We start from the raw sequence: 15,856 nt of genomic DNA, 5'->3' as shown, positions 1-15,856 counted from the left end.
TCACTTCAAGGAGAGAGCGAAGCTCAACATACATGAGCCTTCGGCAAATAGGGAGACTAACTTCACTAAAGAGGAGACATCAAGTGGACAGCAAAGGTCACCAAATGGCCCTCGAGGAACATCAGAAGACCAGGAAGGATATCCCTAAGGAGGCAAGACTCCCGTGAAAAGCTTTGGAAGAAAAAGAAAAGGAAGGCTCAAGGTAAGGAAGCACAATGCTGCAGTAAGCTGAAATGTTGGAGAAACAAAGAGATGAAGGGACGAAGACAACCTCTCACACAAAATCCTATATCTAGAGGCCCAAAGGGGAAACTCTGCATAAAACCTGCCTCTATGTACTTAAACTAATGAAGTTTTTGTGCAGTGAACTTCACACACTTAAGAAGGAAACCACACACACACACACACACATTTTCAGAACCGCTCGTCCCTTACGGGGTCACGGGGAACCGGAGCCTACCCAGCAACACAGGGCGGAAGGCCAGAGGGGGAGGGGATACACCCAGGACGGGACGCCAGTCCACCGCAAGGAACCCCAAGCAGGACTTGAACCCCAGACCCATCGGAGAGCAGGACTGCGGTCCAACCCACTGCGCCACCGCACCCCCAAGAAGGAAACCAATCATTTCAATATTTTGATACTCTGTGGAAGCTGCCGACGATGTTTAAAGTTCCACCATCTATTGGCGTCAAAGCGGCAAACCTATCTGGAGCGGTTTACCCAATTTGTTTTTGGACCCAGTTTCCCAGGCAGAGCCGCGCAAGGCCGACTCTGCAGCCTGTTCTTTTCATCGGCGCTTACCTCGCTGCAGGAGCACACGTGCGTGGACACAACCGCCCCATGCCAGCTGGCTACGGGACATGTCCTGCAGGGCGGTTTGGGTAGCCGCCTTTCAGACAAGGCTGGGGAAGGTGTCGAGAGAGCTCCAGTCCTATGAAAAGCCGCGCAGATCAAAGTAAGAGCGCTGCTCTATCACAGATTCGGATGCTGGGATTATCAGACGAGGAGGCAGACACAGGTGTGTCTAGTCTGAAGGGTTTACTTGCGTGCGATGATGGAACGCGCTAACGTTTCCTGCTTGAGGTGGCTCAGTTTTAAAGCCCTTATCTGTCTCTAGAGCGAGGAGTGGCAGCACTGACAGGATTAGCCAGCATCCCTCTTCCTGGCACACGACAAAAATATGACTCTGCTTTGAGGGCCAATTCCGCTTCGGCTCCACGAATGTTAGTGATACTTCATCTGTCACCCGTAATAAGAAGCAAATAAAAAATGCAATTTTCCCCCATTCAAACACCAGAGAGAAGTACTTCTTAAATTGCTCTGGTGTATACCTTCCCAAGTGAACTGATAAAGAAGTCATGCTACACAACCACCTTTGTAAGCTTCACGGGAAAAAGAGTTGGGCCGTATCAATAAAAAGTAAACATTCGAAAAGTACAGCACCACCTGATCATGGTGAGAGGTGGCTCATTTGTAGAAACTTTTTTAATTTAAAGTGAAGAACACAAATTGGTACACGCCGGTGAACTTACTGGGATGTCTGTATCGTGGGGGGGGGGGGTAAAAAATTCACATCCAATGTTTTCCAGGTGAAGATGGGAAATGAGCAAAAATGTCTATGAAAATTTCCTACATCTACTGGAAAAAATCCAGGGGGCGCAAACCTTCCTGCGCTGCTTTTATGAACTGCTTTATTGCTCCATCAAACCATGTGCATTCCACCTATAGCCATATCTTCTTGAAGTCTCAACAAGACTCAAAGAACCTGGTAAAAAACAGCGAGAATATCTGTCTTTTAACACTCATAAAACAACATAGGTTTGCTGTGTCATCGCGTTATCAATGTTCCAGTTAGGAATTTTCAAAGATACAAGTCCTCTTTATGTAACTGTCTTTTCTCTCCAATTATCCATGTTCAAAAACTTGCTGCAGCGCAAACGTCACATGTATTTTGACAGTAAAACACACCAAAACAGAGCAGGAGTGCAACGCCAGACTAATTTAACTGGCCTCCAGTGTTGACAGCTTCCATCTGGTGTTTGAGTGTCTGATCAATAATGACATGAGTAAGACTGCATATGTTAATGAAATGAACTGGTCAACATGGGATTTGTGACGAGAAGGCTGTATTTTATTTTCTATCATTTTAAATTAGTTTTAATTTTAATGTAGCTCAAAGTGAGTAAGTGTTAAAGTCTATTCATTTACTATAGCTATATCCAAGACTTTTACAGTATATATTTAGCAAATAAACTGAGGGATATCTCTATTATTATGCTTTTATTGATTGTATAGATAATGAAGCAAAGGGGCAGATACTGAGAAATTTTGCCCAGGTTGTTTTCAAGTCAATGAAAGGCAGGCAGGGGGGGGAAGTCATGCAACGAACTGGAGTTCCATTCACAGTATTCCCTGACAGGCCTGGAACCGATAGGACAAACAGCAGAATTTTTTACTGAAACTTGAATTCAGAATAGCTTTATTTGAGCTTTTAAAAAAATTAAAAAAAAAGAGGAAAGTCTATATTATTAAACTTTTATTGAATGTTGCATTGTAGCCATATATACAAACAAATCAAGCTTCAAACAGATGCCTGATCCCATATGTTTGTAAGCTGAGAAACCAGTGCACTGATTTATAGAAATCGTTTATATCTTTTAAAATCATACATTTCTGGATGAAAATCACATAAGGGACGGATAAGAAGAAAGGAGGACCAGCTGAAGCTGTGACTCCCCAGAAGATGCATGACCACCAGGGCCAGAGGGGAAATCTACTGTCTTCTGCATCCAGTCCTCACCCTGTTTGTTGGTGCTCCTTTAGGAACCTTTAGGAAGAAAAGGTCACCCAACATTACCTATTCACTGGCCAAAAAACTAAGAAATAAAAATGCTGGCGTGCTCTTCATTCAGTTATGAATGTCATTTTCTTCATTTATTCACATAGATTGTTTTTTTTTTACGATACTGTGAATGTCTGCAAAAATAATTAAATAAAAAGTTCATTAAGTTCTCACAAATTACCACCCTGCTGGTCTATCGCATTTCTCCAATATTTTTCAGGCCTGGTGGGTTTTTCAATCAGCCTTTAGTATGTTCATGCCTGCTCTGCCCAGGCTGAATTAATAGAGCCATGATCTTTTAACTCGGTGGCGGTCCCCTGCGAAAAACTCATCACCAGCTTTTTATAATGCATGACTTTCCCTCGTCAAAGCGAGCCGGAGGAGCGACACAGTAAACAGCTCATTCCCGCTCCCGTTCTCGGACTCCTCCTGCCAGCTGCTGCGTGCTCCTATTGACTGAAACAATTAACACCAGGTGGGGAGGCGAACGTGGAAACGTGAAAACGGGCGGCTCTCGGCCCCGTTCCTCAGTCGTGTGGTGCACGGCCACGACCAGCGCTCAGGGTCTATCAAGAGTGAATATTTCATACTTCATTTAGAGCCCTGCATCCTTTTCATTTTGCTGATTTTGCCTCCAAAAGTTAACAGAGTTCCCGATTGGACAGTTTTACATCATGTTTATATGTACACATTTATAGGTATGTAACTTGAATACGGCCCACTGATCAGCAGTTCTGTCATGTACTTTAATCTGCAATATTATACACTCAGACAACACAACTGTATTCAAAGCCACTTGTACAGCACATAACTTCAACCAAGCTGTGGACAGTCACAAATGGGCTGAGATATCTGTTCATATAAAGCAGAAGTGTGACACGCTGTCAATAACGATTCTAGTTGTACAATTTGAAATAAACCCCTTTCAAAACACGGATGGTTCTCGAGTTACATTTTAAACTCCCTGCATTCTACAGCTCAGCATCAGCTGTAATAAACAAAGGGGTAAAAAGGAATTTAGCGCTAAAACCAACACGTTGACAAGTGTCTCTTCCGTGCAGTTTCAAGAGACCAGTGGAACTTGCAGGCAACGCCTCCTCCTCGTGACATCATGCCTGCATTTACATTTACATTTATTCATTTAGCAGACGCTTTTGTCCAAAGCAACGTACATCTCCACAAAAGTACAATTTATGCATTGCATTAAGAGAAGGAGACATAGCTGCAGACATGAAAGTCTCAAGCAAACCTAGTTTGTTCCCTACCACTTGCTGCACCGAGATTCATCGTTCAAGTAGGTGGATAAGACACGGGACAGACAAATCCCGATACCCTCCCACAAATTTTTATTTATTTATTTTTTTTTTAAAATATTATAAGACACACAAATAAGCAAGTACAATGCCAGAGTAGTGGCTGAATAAAGGTTGTATCTGGAGATGCTTCTGGAGTTACGTTGCGTGAACAGTTACACCATAGATGAGCTGGAGAGATCTCGGGCAAAGCGGATCCGGAAAAGGTGAGTTTTCAGACCCTTCTTGAAAATAGACAGAGTTTCCGCAGTTCTGAGTGACAGGGGAAGGTCATTCCACCACAACGGACCCAGAACCGAGAACCTTCGAGCTTTGCCTTTCGTGCGCGGGACCACCAAGCGAGCAGAAGTAGATGAGCGAAGGGGCCTGGCTGGGGTGTAGCGGTTGATCAAGTCTTGTAAATAGCTGGGAGCAGTTCTATTGATGCATTTGTACACAGTAACCAGGGTTCTGAATTTGATTCGGGCAGCTATAGGAAGCCAGTGCAGAGAAATGAGTAGAGGAGATGCATGGGAGCGCTTCGGCAAATCAAACACAACTCGTGCAGCAGCATTCTGAAGAAGCTGCAGAGGTTTGATGGCAGTAGCAGGATGGCCACATAGGAGAGAGTTGCAGTATCCAGACGGGAAGTCACCATGGCCTGGACAAGTAGTTGGGCGGAGTCAGTAGTGACGTAGGGACGGATCCTACGAATATTATGCAAGATGTATCTGCAGGACCGGGTTGTGGCTTCGATATGTTGAGAGAATGACAGACTCGCATCAATCGTTACTCTCAGACTCTTAGCGAAGGAGCTAGGCGAAATGAGTGAGTTGTCCAGTTTGATCGAGAGGTCGTGACAGGAGGATAGGTCAGCTGGGAGGTAAAGAATCTCCGTTTGGGAGAGGTTGAGTTGGAGATGGTGATCATACATCCGTGAAGAGATGTCCGACAGGCAGGCAGCAATGCGTGCGGAGATGTTTAACTTCTATTAAGCAGTCTTTTTTTCCAGGGTCATTAACACACACTTACCGTGGGCACTTTGTCCTATCTGCCAAATCACTATGTTTTCCCCCACCAGTTCCAAGCCCACCTGACCATACGTTTAGCTGCATCCCCACAGGAAGGCACACCACAGCCTTGTCCTTTGGATCGCCGGCTCCTCCAACAGCGGCCCACCATTTTGCAGCAAGGAAACCAACGTTTTCCAGAAGCTCTCGGCCTCCCTCTCCATTTCCCTTCCGCCCGAACCGGGTTGGCCTCGTGCCAGCATCGAAAAACAAAAACAAACGAGGACCAGCTGCGGCGGTCTCCGAGATGGGCACGCGGCATATGGCGCAGCCCTGTAAAGGATGGGCGCTGTCACGAGTAAAATGCTTAAAAAGAAAGAGAAAAAGAGAAACAGCGGAAAAAGGGGGCGAAAAAAAGCTGAACATCAGCAAAGAGCTAATTTATTCCACAGGAGCCGTTCCCCTGCTGGGCACCATTTGGAGGCAAACACGGGAGGGGAAGAGGAGACCTTACACATCTCACAACTACTTGTTTTCTACTCTTTTTCTCTTTCCTCATTATTACGTTACTAACCCAAACGCTGCGCAAATTAGACACTCGGCAGCACAGGTTCTGCTGTGCCAATAACGCGCAAATGAACCGAGAGGGCCGATGGGGATTGGAGGCAAATGATTCTCAAGAGCGAGACGGAAAAAGGAACGGGGGGGGGGGGTAGGAGAGTTTTCTTTGAAAAGAAAACAAATGAACAAAACACAAATAAACGAGTCAAAATGGCTTAATTTCCCAGACTTTAATCAGCGGCGCCTCATAGAGATGGACGGCAAGCGAAGAGTCACGACGGTCTCCCGTCGGACCATCTCGGGGCAGCAAAGCGAGGGCAAAGAAGGTGGGGCACTTCTCACCGTGCTCCTCGCACTCTCTCTCCGCTAGCCCTCTCGCTCTACACAGTGACTTCGGTGTCTGGGAAAGGGAAAAAAGGGTTTCCTTTGAACAAGCCATCTCGTAATGACAGCCAGCGCAGGCCCTTTAATGGGAACAATCTCCTCATTAAACAGCTCCGGGTGTCCGGGGACTCTGGCACAGACAGAGCGCCGGCCTTGTTTGCCCGCTTCCTACATGACACGGCGTCACGTCCCCCGAGACACCGCTAAGTGCCTCATATTGCTCAGCGCTAAGACGGAGCAGAGAAGCCTTAACTGGACTAAGAACCCCGGGGCTCCGCTCGGTGCAGTTTAACTACTGCTGCCTGAAATGACAGAAATATCCGCCGCCATGAAGTGCGCTGGATCATAAACACAGAGCAGCATGACTGAAGAGGGTCCTACAGACGCTCCCATCACAGCATTACCCTGCAGTTGCTTCTGTTATGGCGACACTCTCCTCTAACTGCCTTTTGAAAGGCAAATTAAACATCACAAACCTCAAAAGTATCACGGCAGCGGAGGAGGGAAACAGACGTGTGTATACCGAGAACACAGCTTGGTCACGAAGAGCCTCCATGCTCATCTAATCAGACCCACATGTACACAGCCATTGTTTATTATTATTATTAATTCAATTTGCACAACCTGTGACTAAAAGTGAAAGTTATTTACAGTGGAAGATCTATAAACTAACTCTACATACATACATTCTTTTTACTGGAGAAGTTCAGGGTAAGTACCATGCTCAGCGATACAACAGCAGGAGCAGGGATTCAAACCCATGTCTTACGAGAAGGCGACAGTTCTAACTGCTACTCCACCTGCTGACCCATTCTATCAAATGACCACCTTCTTAAGTCTGTAAATATTCACCCTAAGAGAAAATTTTCCTAGTGTTTTCCCTATTGACTGTTTTTCAGTCTCAATAAAGAATACTTTTGTCATTTTCTCCAGTAAAAAAAAAATAATTTGAAACAATTTTACAACAGGAGTTAAGACTTGCACAGACACGCACGGCGAAAGGCCAAATGGAGAAGGGCGCCTGCGCCGACCATTAAAACTGTATAAATGTGTGAGCCCTGCCGTCCTCGCCCTGCATCGCTGCCTGTCACCGAGGATTCGGGTCCCATCAAATCCATCCTCAACGCAAAATTATACACAAACACGTTTGCAAACTTTTTCATTTTATTTACTTTCAGTAAACATTCTTTACGGTAATACAGTTCTAAATAAAATAAAAAAAAAAAAAAAAAAAAAAAAAAACAAATTAAAATAGGAAATTTAAATAATTTGCTATTCAGCCACCATGGCTACAGCAATAAAAGGCCTCCATTAGCAGCTGCATGTAAGACACATTTACATAAACTGTTCACAGTTAGAAATCCTACAGTGCTCTGCCCTGTACAGTAATAACCCAGCATAAAACATGGTATTTCTCAAAGACTGGTGTGTGACATCCACCCAAACAGTCACACGTGTATCGCAGCACAGTTTGTCATCAGGTGCTAAGACGGATGAGCGCTCACATTTACATTTATTACATTATCTGACACTTTTCCCTAAAGCAACTTACAACATTAGTCTAATTACACTTATTTACCCAATATAGCCAGGTAATTTTACTGGAGCAATTTAGGGCAAGTACCTTGCTCAAGGGTACGACAGCAGCAGGTGGGATTTGAACCTTCAACCTTTGGGACGAAAGGTTATACCACTACACTACCAGCTGCAAGTTGGTCGGCTGCGGCCAGACCTGACGGAGAAAAGCCGAGGAGACGGAGAGGAACCGTCTGCCACAGCCATGTGCTGAACCGCCTCGAACCCGCAGAGGAACAACTGGCAGAACCTGCTGAAACCTCTTTGTGGGTGGAAGCACCCGCACTCGCACCCTCCCTTTCAGATCCCACCAGTATCACTGAAAGCAGCATGTTCGACCGCAGACTGACTTTGACTTTTAAGCGACTGGGTCTCATCCCTGAGAATTTTGAGACGACCCTCTTCCATCCCCTCCGGGTTAATTATAATTATTTTAAAGAGCCGCCGCACTTTTTAAACATTTATGGGTGCATGCATAACATAAGGAAATTAGCATATCTAAAGTTTAACCTCCCGCAGTTCACTTCACGAAAGTGCTATTAAACGTGAGTACAGTTCAAAAGCAGAGCTTTTGTACAGCTTTTCAACTGTATCCACGTTTAACAGCACTTTTGTCAAGTGAACTGTGGGAGGTTAAACCTTGGCTTTCGATCCTCTGCATCAGAAATCTTTTTCCATCGAGACAATAATAAAGATGCCATCCATGCAGACTCAGGATGCACCATGGCAGTTGAAACGCTCACAGGTAATATGTGTCCGTCCCCCAGCCCCCGACAACGACCGACAGAATTATGGCCTTTCACTAATCCGATCGCGCCTCCGATGGGCACCAACACCATGTGCTTTGGGGCTCCGAGAACATCCGTGGTGACGATGGCAGATGATGGCGCTGTAAGGATCATCTATCGAGAAGTTGCACATAAACAGGCGTTGCTTATGGGGAGGAGCTCTGTGTGTGTTTGTGTGTGTTGGGGGGGCACTAGGCTCCCGTTTTTAGGTAGCATTTGAAAATGTAATTCTGAAAGAGGCCATAAACGATAGACGCTTCCTTCCCACATTACCTTACCCTAATTTAGTGGGTAAAACGTTTTAAAAGCAGCCAAACAGAAACAGGCATTTTAATAACCTAATAAATAAATAAAGGTGATAAATAAATGTAATATTGCGCATGAGCAGAATGTCGTTAAGACTGGAGTGGTAGAGATGCTCTTAAGAATTATGCATCAGGGAAAAAAATTAAAATGGAAAAACAAATTATATTAAAAAGTATTTTGTATGACTGTACAAAAACGTTAAAGATGCAGCTTGGGCTTATGTAAATGAAGGAACAATTGTGCACTCATGCGATAAGAATTCATTATACTGATTTATTCTCTAAATTAATGAATAAAGTCGTATTTATTTCCATGTGGAAGAAAAACATGATCCGATGATGCATATTGCCCGTCACATAACGTTTTACACTTGCACACGCACGCGCACACACACGCAGAGATTGAGGCACAATCTGAGTGTATCCTACCTCGCAGAACAAAGTGAGCTTGTCATCAGGGAGCAGCCCGTTGGCCTCATCCAGCAGGAAGTCCCGGCGGATGAACTTCTTGAAGCCCCAGTCTTTGCCCTGGACGAAGCGGTAGGCTCTCTGGCTTTCTGAACACCCAAAGGAAAGGAGAGACATGCGTCACGGTCACATGTGATGATCATTCCTGACGGCCCGTGCTGATGGATCAGGCCCAGCAATAGAAGACGTAACACTTCTGAAGGTCTAATAAACAAATAACCTTGTGGATTACAGTGGACCATGATCCAGGACAGTGGCAGTTAAATGATCATCATAAAATGCCAACAGCCGTTTTCTGAAACATGTTCAAGGGTCATGCAGTAGCTCAGGTGTCACCTGGATGTCCATGCTGACTTGACCGTGGGGGGAAAGAGCCAAAGGCTCAATGACAGAAAGACCCATCTGAGCACAGCTGAATCCACCAACCCTGTTTGTGGGCACACCGGTACATCCTAAACACATACATTGCAAGGCCACGTTGGCGCTGCAGCAACGTTATATCACCACGAAGTCCTTGCAACACACGATGCCTTCAAAGAGAAACTGGATTTGAATCCCACCTCCTTCCCCTAAAATACCCCAGTGACAATCAGCCAGCTGAATAAATACACTGCAATTCGCTTTGAAGAGAAATGTCAGCTAAGGAAGAGGACAAGTTGCACGAGAACTTTCAGAGGTGCGTCGGAGAGTAACAAAAACCGGCTGCGCTCTGACACCGCCTCATGAGCACAGTATCTCTCTCTGGTTTCCTCATGCTGTCCTCCTTCAAGAATCGCTGTCGCAAACAGGTGCTTCACTGCTCTGCAGTGTCGGCAGACCTCAAGATAGAGAAATACAACTAAGCTGGAGTGACGCCTCCCCACGCTGCTTTTCCGAGTGGCCATGCATTCACTTTCTTTTCACTGGCAACTGTGAGAAGAAACAACACCAAAACCCAATAACCCTCCTTATGTCTCGGACGATAAGTGCAAAGAAATGCGCAAATTAATAAAAGTGACCTTTGCAAGGGAATAGTGGCACAAATGTGAAAGCTCTCCAACAACCATGCATGAGTGATCATCATTTATGATAAACAGTGCTAGCCAAAAATATTTTTTATAGAGTGAGACCTTGACATGGGTATGAATGGTTCAGGGAGCAGCAGAGCCTCTCATTCAAAGGCCAGAGTCCAGTCCCTGCACGGTGTTAAACACAGGGACTGGACTATGACCTTGTAACAGCATTCGTGCGCAAAGGGAGGGGGGAAAAAACGCCGTAGAGGATAAAAGCAGTGATCCAGAGTTTCTGATGCCACGGCGGTGTCCTCAAACGGCCTCATCCTTGGAGCTGTGCTGCGGCGCCGCTGGCAGGGTGGGTCAGACGTCCCGCTGCAATCCGGGCCAGAGCGGAGGAGGACAAGGAGAGGAAGCAGCAGCGCCAAGGGACTTTGGCAGGGCCACACACTGCAGCAGGTTACTGAGGCTCAGGTGAGGGATCCCCAGGGCTGCGCTGAAGCACTAGAAACGGCTCACTGCCAAAACCCCAAAAGTGTGTTCATGGAAATGGAGAAGGGCTGCGAGGGGAAACGGGCAGTGTTATTTCTGTATTTTGTAAAAGTTATAAAAAAAAAAAAATAAATAAAAAAAAAAAACGGAAAGTGCACCTGATCAACAGACAGCGTCATTTGTTACCTCAACCCAACACATCTTTGTGGGTTTGTAGCTGTCATCACTATAATTACACAGAGGGGAGGCAATAATCAGGATGTATTGGATACAGAAGAAGGGGCCTCTGGCATACTTGCACCATTATTAAAGCTCAGTAACTACGGTAAAGTAACAAAGACACAAGCATTACTAAAAATGCATACAAATGTGCTTATTAAATGTATGTATGCATGGACGATTTTATAAATATGATTCATTAATAACATACGCATTGTTATATTATTTAAAGGACGTTTATTTATTCGCATATACAATTCTGGTAATTCAACTATTATGTCAGAATACCAAATATCCAGTCATACAAGATAACAAGAAAGGAAAACATGAATATAAAAAAAATCTCTTCTGATAATTTACAAGACAATGTTGCCTTAAAACTGTACAAGTGCAAATAATCTTCTGCCCAACTAACAGAAAACTATTTATTGGTAAATGCCAGCCCATGTGAACAATTACAATTATTGCACGGATGCAATGTAGGGCCTGGCTTCTCCTGTGCATCTCAGTGTTCTGACGTGTGTGTTGGAACGCAAAATCTGTAATAAATAAAAACAAGAAAATCTTATGAAACTATCATCCATAATGAGCCCTGAAGCAAGAGAAGTTTTAAAGAAACTGCTAAAAAACTGAAAAAGTAAAAGAAAAGCCTTGCTCTCAATTTCAAACAAGAAGCGATAAAACAGAGAATTCCCTTGAAAGGCAATATCATTACTAATACCTTTGTGTCATTTCATTTACTATTCATTTCTCGTAAATGATACGTTAGAAACAGCTCAGCAGACAGGGGTTACAGGCAATTACAGTAATTATGAGAACGGCCTCGTTTGGTAGTTCTGACAATCTCTTTTACACTGCACATTTACAACAAGTGAGAAAGACGTGCTACAAGTCCTGAGCATTTCAAAGCAGATATCATAATTTTTAAATATTGCAATTTAAAAAGAAAAAAGTCATGCAAACACTGGGAGAAGATGCAAAGTACACAGACTGAGCCAGACTCATTGAAACCCGTGACTCGAAACCCGACCGGAGGAATTCTCTGTGCCACACACCCCTCCCAAGAAAAAGAGAATAAAGAGAGAAAATAAAATTCTTCCTGGCAAAGGAATGGCAAAAGGTAACCAGGGCTGTACAACAGAGTGATGATGCTGAAATCAAAAAAGATCATTTAAATCCTGCCCTCCACGGCAGCACAATAAAACCCAAAGCCCCAGATACAAAAACAAAGAGAGAGCAGATAAAAAGTGCATCGCTCTGTCTAAAGTTCATGTAATCCAATTTCCTTTGAACATAAACAAACATCACATTTAGCCTCAATTTAAAGTGTTCACCGGAAAAAGTCAACGAATGAGACTGTAACCACAAACAAAGCATTAACATTTCCAAATTAAAAAGAGGATTATTTAAGGTCACATGGTATCAATTGTTTTTTTATGATGTGATCCAAAGAAATTCAAAAAAAGGGATCGTCGTTCTCATGCTAACAGTATCGTGATGCCAGTGTACCGTGGGACAGACACCTCTTCGTGGTACAGGGGTGAGTCATCCGGCAATCCAATCTAATATCCAGGCTATAAGGGCTGTTATTGAGCACTTGACGTGTCCGTCAACCCAGGAGCCAAGAGTGGGCTATATTATCGGCGCCCCGTGTCACACGATATGCTGCTGAATACCAGTGGGTCACCGGGGCGTGAGCGTGTTTATCATCCAACCTACCCATTTGTCTGTAAAAATATCACTCATTCAGCGCGCAGCTCTGGCACAAAACGTTTCCGAAAGTGTGCTGCAGAGTCAAAGAGAATTCCCCGATCAAGGCTACATGAGCGCACAGCACCAACACACAACACCTGTCACACACACAAACACTGCATTTCTCCGACACTGACCGGTGTGGAACGAACCGATGTTCTGTCCATAAACTCTGCATGTCCCCAATGTCCCTGCTCCGTCGGAGCCGTCGTCGTCTTACTGAAGGGCCGGCGCCAATAAAAAGGGGGAATGCGGGTCAACACCTGTTGTAATACATCTATAATGCATCACGATAATCTCATTAATTTCAGTAATCTTCACGTCTCAAATTAATCAGTTCAAGTCGAGCGCGAACGCTGGGAAAACTTTGCACGGACAAAGCTGGATTTGAAGCCAGATCTGAAGGTGAAGGAGCTGCGAAGCACCAGTGCTACCACTGAGCCGCAGTTCTGCTCAATATTATTCCACCCAGAACTGCCACGGCTGCAGTCTGCAGTCACTCATTTCCCTTTGTTAATAGAAAATCAGAAACTGAACAAAACTATTCACTCAAAAACTAAATAAGAAGGTTGGGGGGGCGGTGTTTTGGGAAAGAAATATTTGACAAAAAGTAATTTGGACAGCTCTGTGAAACACAGCTTTCAACAATATGACACCAAGTTAATAGGTTTATTTACTCACCATCTCAAAGGCGTTGTTCTTAGTGTGGGGAAATTAGAAAGCTTGTCATTAATCAAGTTTCAATTCATCATTTCGAAATTACGCTGCCAAATAAGCGCAGCCCTTTTTCAATTCTTTCAGGACAATAATGTGTGTAATAGTACTGCATTTCAACACTGCGCTCCCACATCAACATTCATCCCACTGCAGTAAAAACAGGTGAGAATAGTGAAGTAAAGCTCGGAGGTGGGGGGGCCTTGGGCAGGCAGACATTTAGCGCTGTTCAGCCCATTTCCCTATCTTTGTACTAAAAATGTTTAGTCAGTAACTATACCTTCAATACATTAATCATGGTAAATCCAGGCACTGGCAACATAGCACCTTATCAGCAAGTTAAAAAACAACAGAGCCGAATGCTTGACACTTTTCGCAAGACACTCGTTTACATTTACAATTTATAACTTAAAAACTTACAGAGCCTGCAGATACAGCATCTTCATTTACCTCTGACGCAGAGCCTTGTTAAAAAGAGTGATCCGAAATGGTATGAGCACAGGTACGACTGTGACGCCTCCTTGTACCTTTTCGCAGAAACCGTGGAAAACTTTGCAATCGCAACGTTTCATAAGAGACGTTTCCTTCAAGAAGGATTTTGTGCGTCTCCTTCTGAATAAACGTTTCTCAGAATCTACGGCGGGAGTTCTCGGAAACCGTGTGCCCGGGCGTTTCTCAACCGGGATCTCCAGGGACAAATTACAGACCGTGCTCCACAAGAACGGCAGTATGTAAAGCAAAACGGGCCTAACAGCAAAAAAGCTGAAGAAATTATGTGCTGACATGGGGTGTCCCGAGGACGTGGGGGCTCGGTGTGTTTGCAAATGTCTATTAACGCAGGGACTGTTGTACCACGCCGACTGGCGGCACACAGTGCGCTCCGCCTGGGGCCGGCAGCCCTGAAGAAGTACTACCACTTTTACAGCATTTCACATTAAGATAGCAGCAAACACCAAACCGATCACCTTATAACGTTAAGCTACTTACAATTATTTACTCATGTATATAGCTGGGTAATTTTCTACTGCAGCAATTCGAGGTAAGGTCCTACAGCAAAAGGAGGGATTCGAACCTGAATCCTTGAACAGAAATATGGCGGCTCTAAGCACTCTGCTACTTGCAGCCCACATGAATGTGGTAAAATGTAGGTGCCCCAATTAAAATAAAAAGAAAAAAAAAAGAAATTACTCTGGTAATTACACAATAGCTCAGCTCATTTGGTACCTCAGCTGATTTGGAAGAGGAAAACTTTCTAATGCAACCTGATTATGGTCAAAAACAAAAAATGCACCAATCTTTATAAAAGCTAGGGGTTGTGTGAATCTATTCATGGCCGACGTCATCTGCCACTACTATTCTTTAATTTTTTTCTTCCCTAAATCTGTCAAAGTACTCCAAAAACATGAAATAACACCGTTAAGATGATTTCGCTATCATGGTAGCTTGTGGAGAAACTTTAGGTGTTCACATTTTTGTTGAGAAATGTGGGAAAAAAAGAAAACACTGCTCTCTCTACAGCAGTACAGTTTCACCAACTCTTACCCAACAACTTGCTTTGTTTACATTTATTTATCTGACACGTTTGCCAAAGCGACTTCCAATGTTAAGATATTTACAATTATTTACCCATTAATACAGCTGGGTAATTTTACTGGAGCAATTTAGGGTGAGTCGCTTGCTCAAGGGTACTACAGCTGAGGGTGGGATTCGAACCTGCGACCTTTGGTTTCAAACGCAGCAACTCTTAACCACTACGTTACAAGCCGCTTTGTCTTTCCACCCCCAGAAAATTGACAGGCCCTACTGAATAACAACAGCTGGGGGTGAAGAGCAGGGAACAGAGTCCAGAATGGACACCATCGGCCAACCTCACTCCTCATCCCGGCCACCCAACAGCACCATCATCTTTGAGGGCAAAGCAACGGAAGGCTGATTCACCTTTTTGCTGTGTGGCCACAGGGCCCTTCAGGGAAAGGTACCTTCCACTCCATATCCATATTGCTCTGTCCGTCTTACAAGGCATTTCTCTTTTAGACTTTAATGAAGTTAACAGATCACTTGTAATTCTTCTCTTAAGGAGCCAGAATGACTCACATAGAGCAGCAGTGAATGGAACTGTAAAGGCTTCGCCTTCATTTCTCATTCCAAACGATGAGCTCACTCGAACGCACGCTCCGCTTCAGCTCTCATTTGCCCAGATGCCTCTAGCTTGCAAAGTACGGCCGAAAACAGAGCAAACAAAGGAGCAGGTGAAAATGAAATCCAGCAGCTGCGGCTCTCGGAGCTCCGCGGCGGCTCGAGTCCTGGAAGACATGAACCTTAATGAGGTTCACTGGATCAATATGACACACTGAACGCATGCTCTGAAGAGGAGGAGGAAGAGGAGGCCCAGCAGAGAGACATCTATCTGGCCATGATGCATTCAGGGATCACAGCACTGTAAGCATGAGGAGACATCTCT

General features: G+C 44.5%; 1 protein-coding gene across 3 annotated transcripts in view; it reads right to left on the bottom strand.

Annotated features, from left to right (window-relative positions):
• The window catches only part of LOC108919818 (speckle-type POZ protein-like), a 70,698-nt gene that overhangs the window by 16,881 nt on the left and 37,961 nt on the right, over positions 1 to 15,856 (bottom strand). For all 3 annotated transcript variants that reach the window (XM_018728115.2, XM_018728123.2, XM_018728107.2), the window contains one exon: positions 9,188 to 9,315. In XM_018728115.2, coding sequence (XP_018583631.1) covers positions 9,188 to 9,315 — 128 coding nt within the window. The remainder of the gene's footprint in view (positions 1 to 9,187; positions 9,316 to 15,856) is intronic.

The sequence above is a fragment of the Scleropages formosus genome, chromosome 20 (genome assembly GCF_900964775.1).
Source record: "Scleropages formosus chromosome 20, fSclFor1.1, whole genome shotgun sequence".
Classification (NCBI taxonomy): Eukaryota; Metazoa; Chordata; class Actinopteri; order Osteoglossiformes; family Osteoglossidae; genus Scleropages; species Scleropages formosus.
This window is presented reverse-complemented; position numbering and strand designations above follow the sequence as displayed.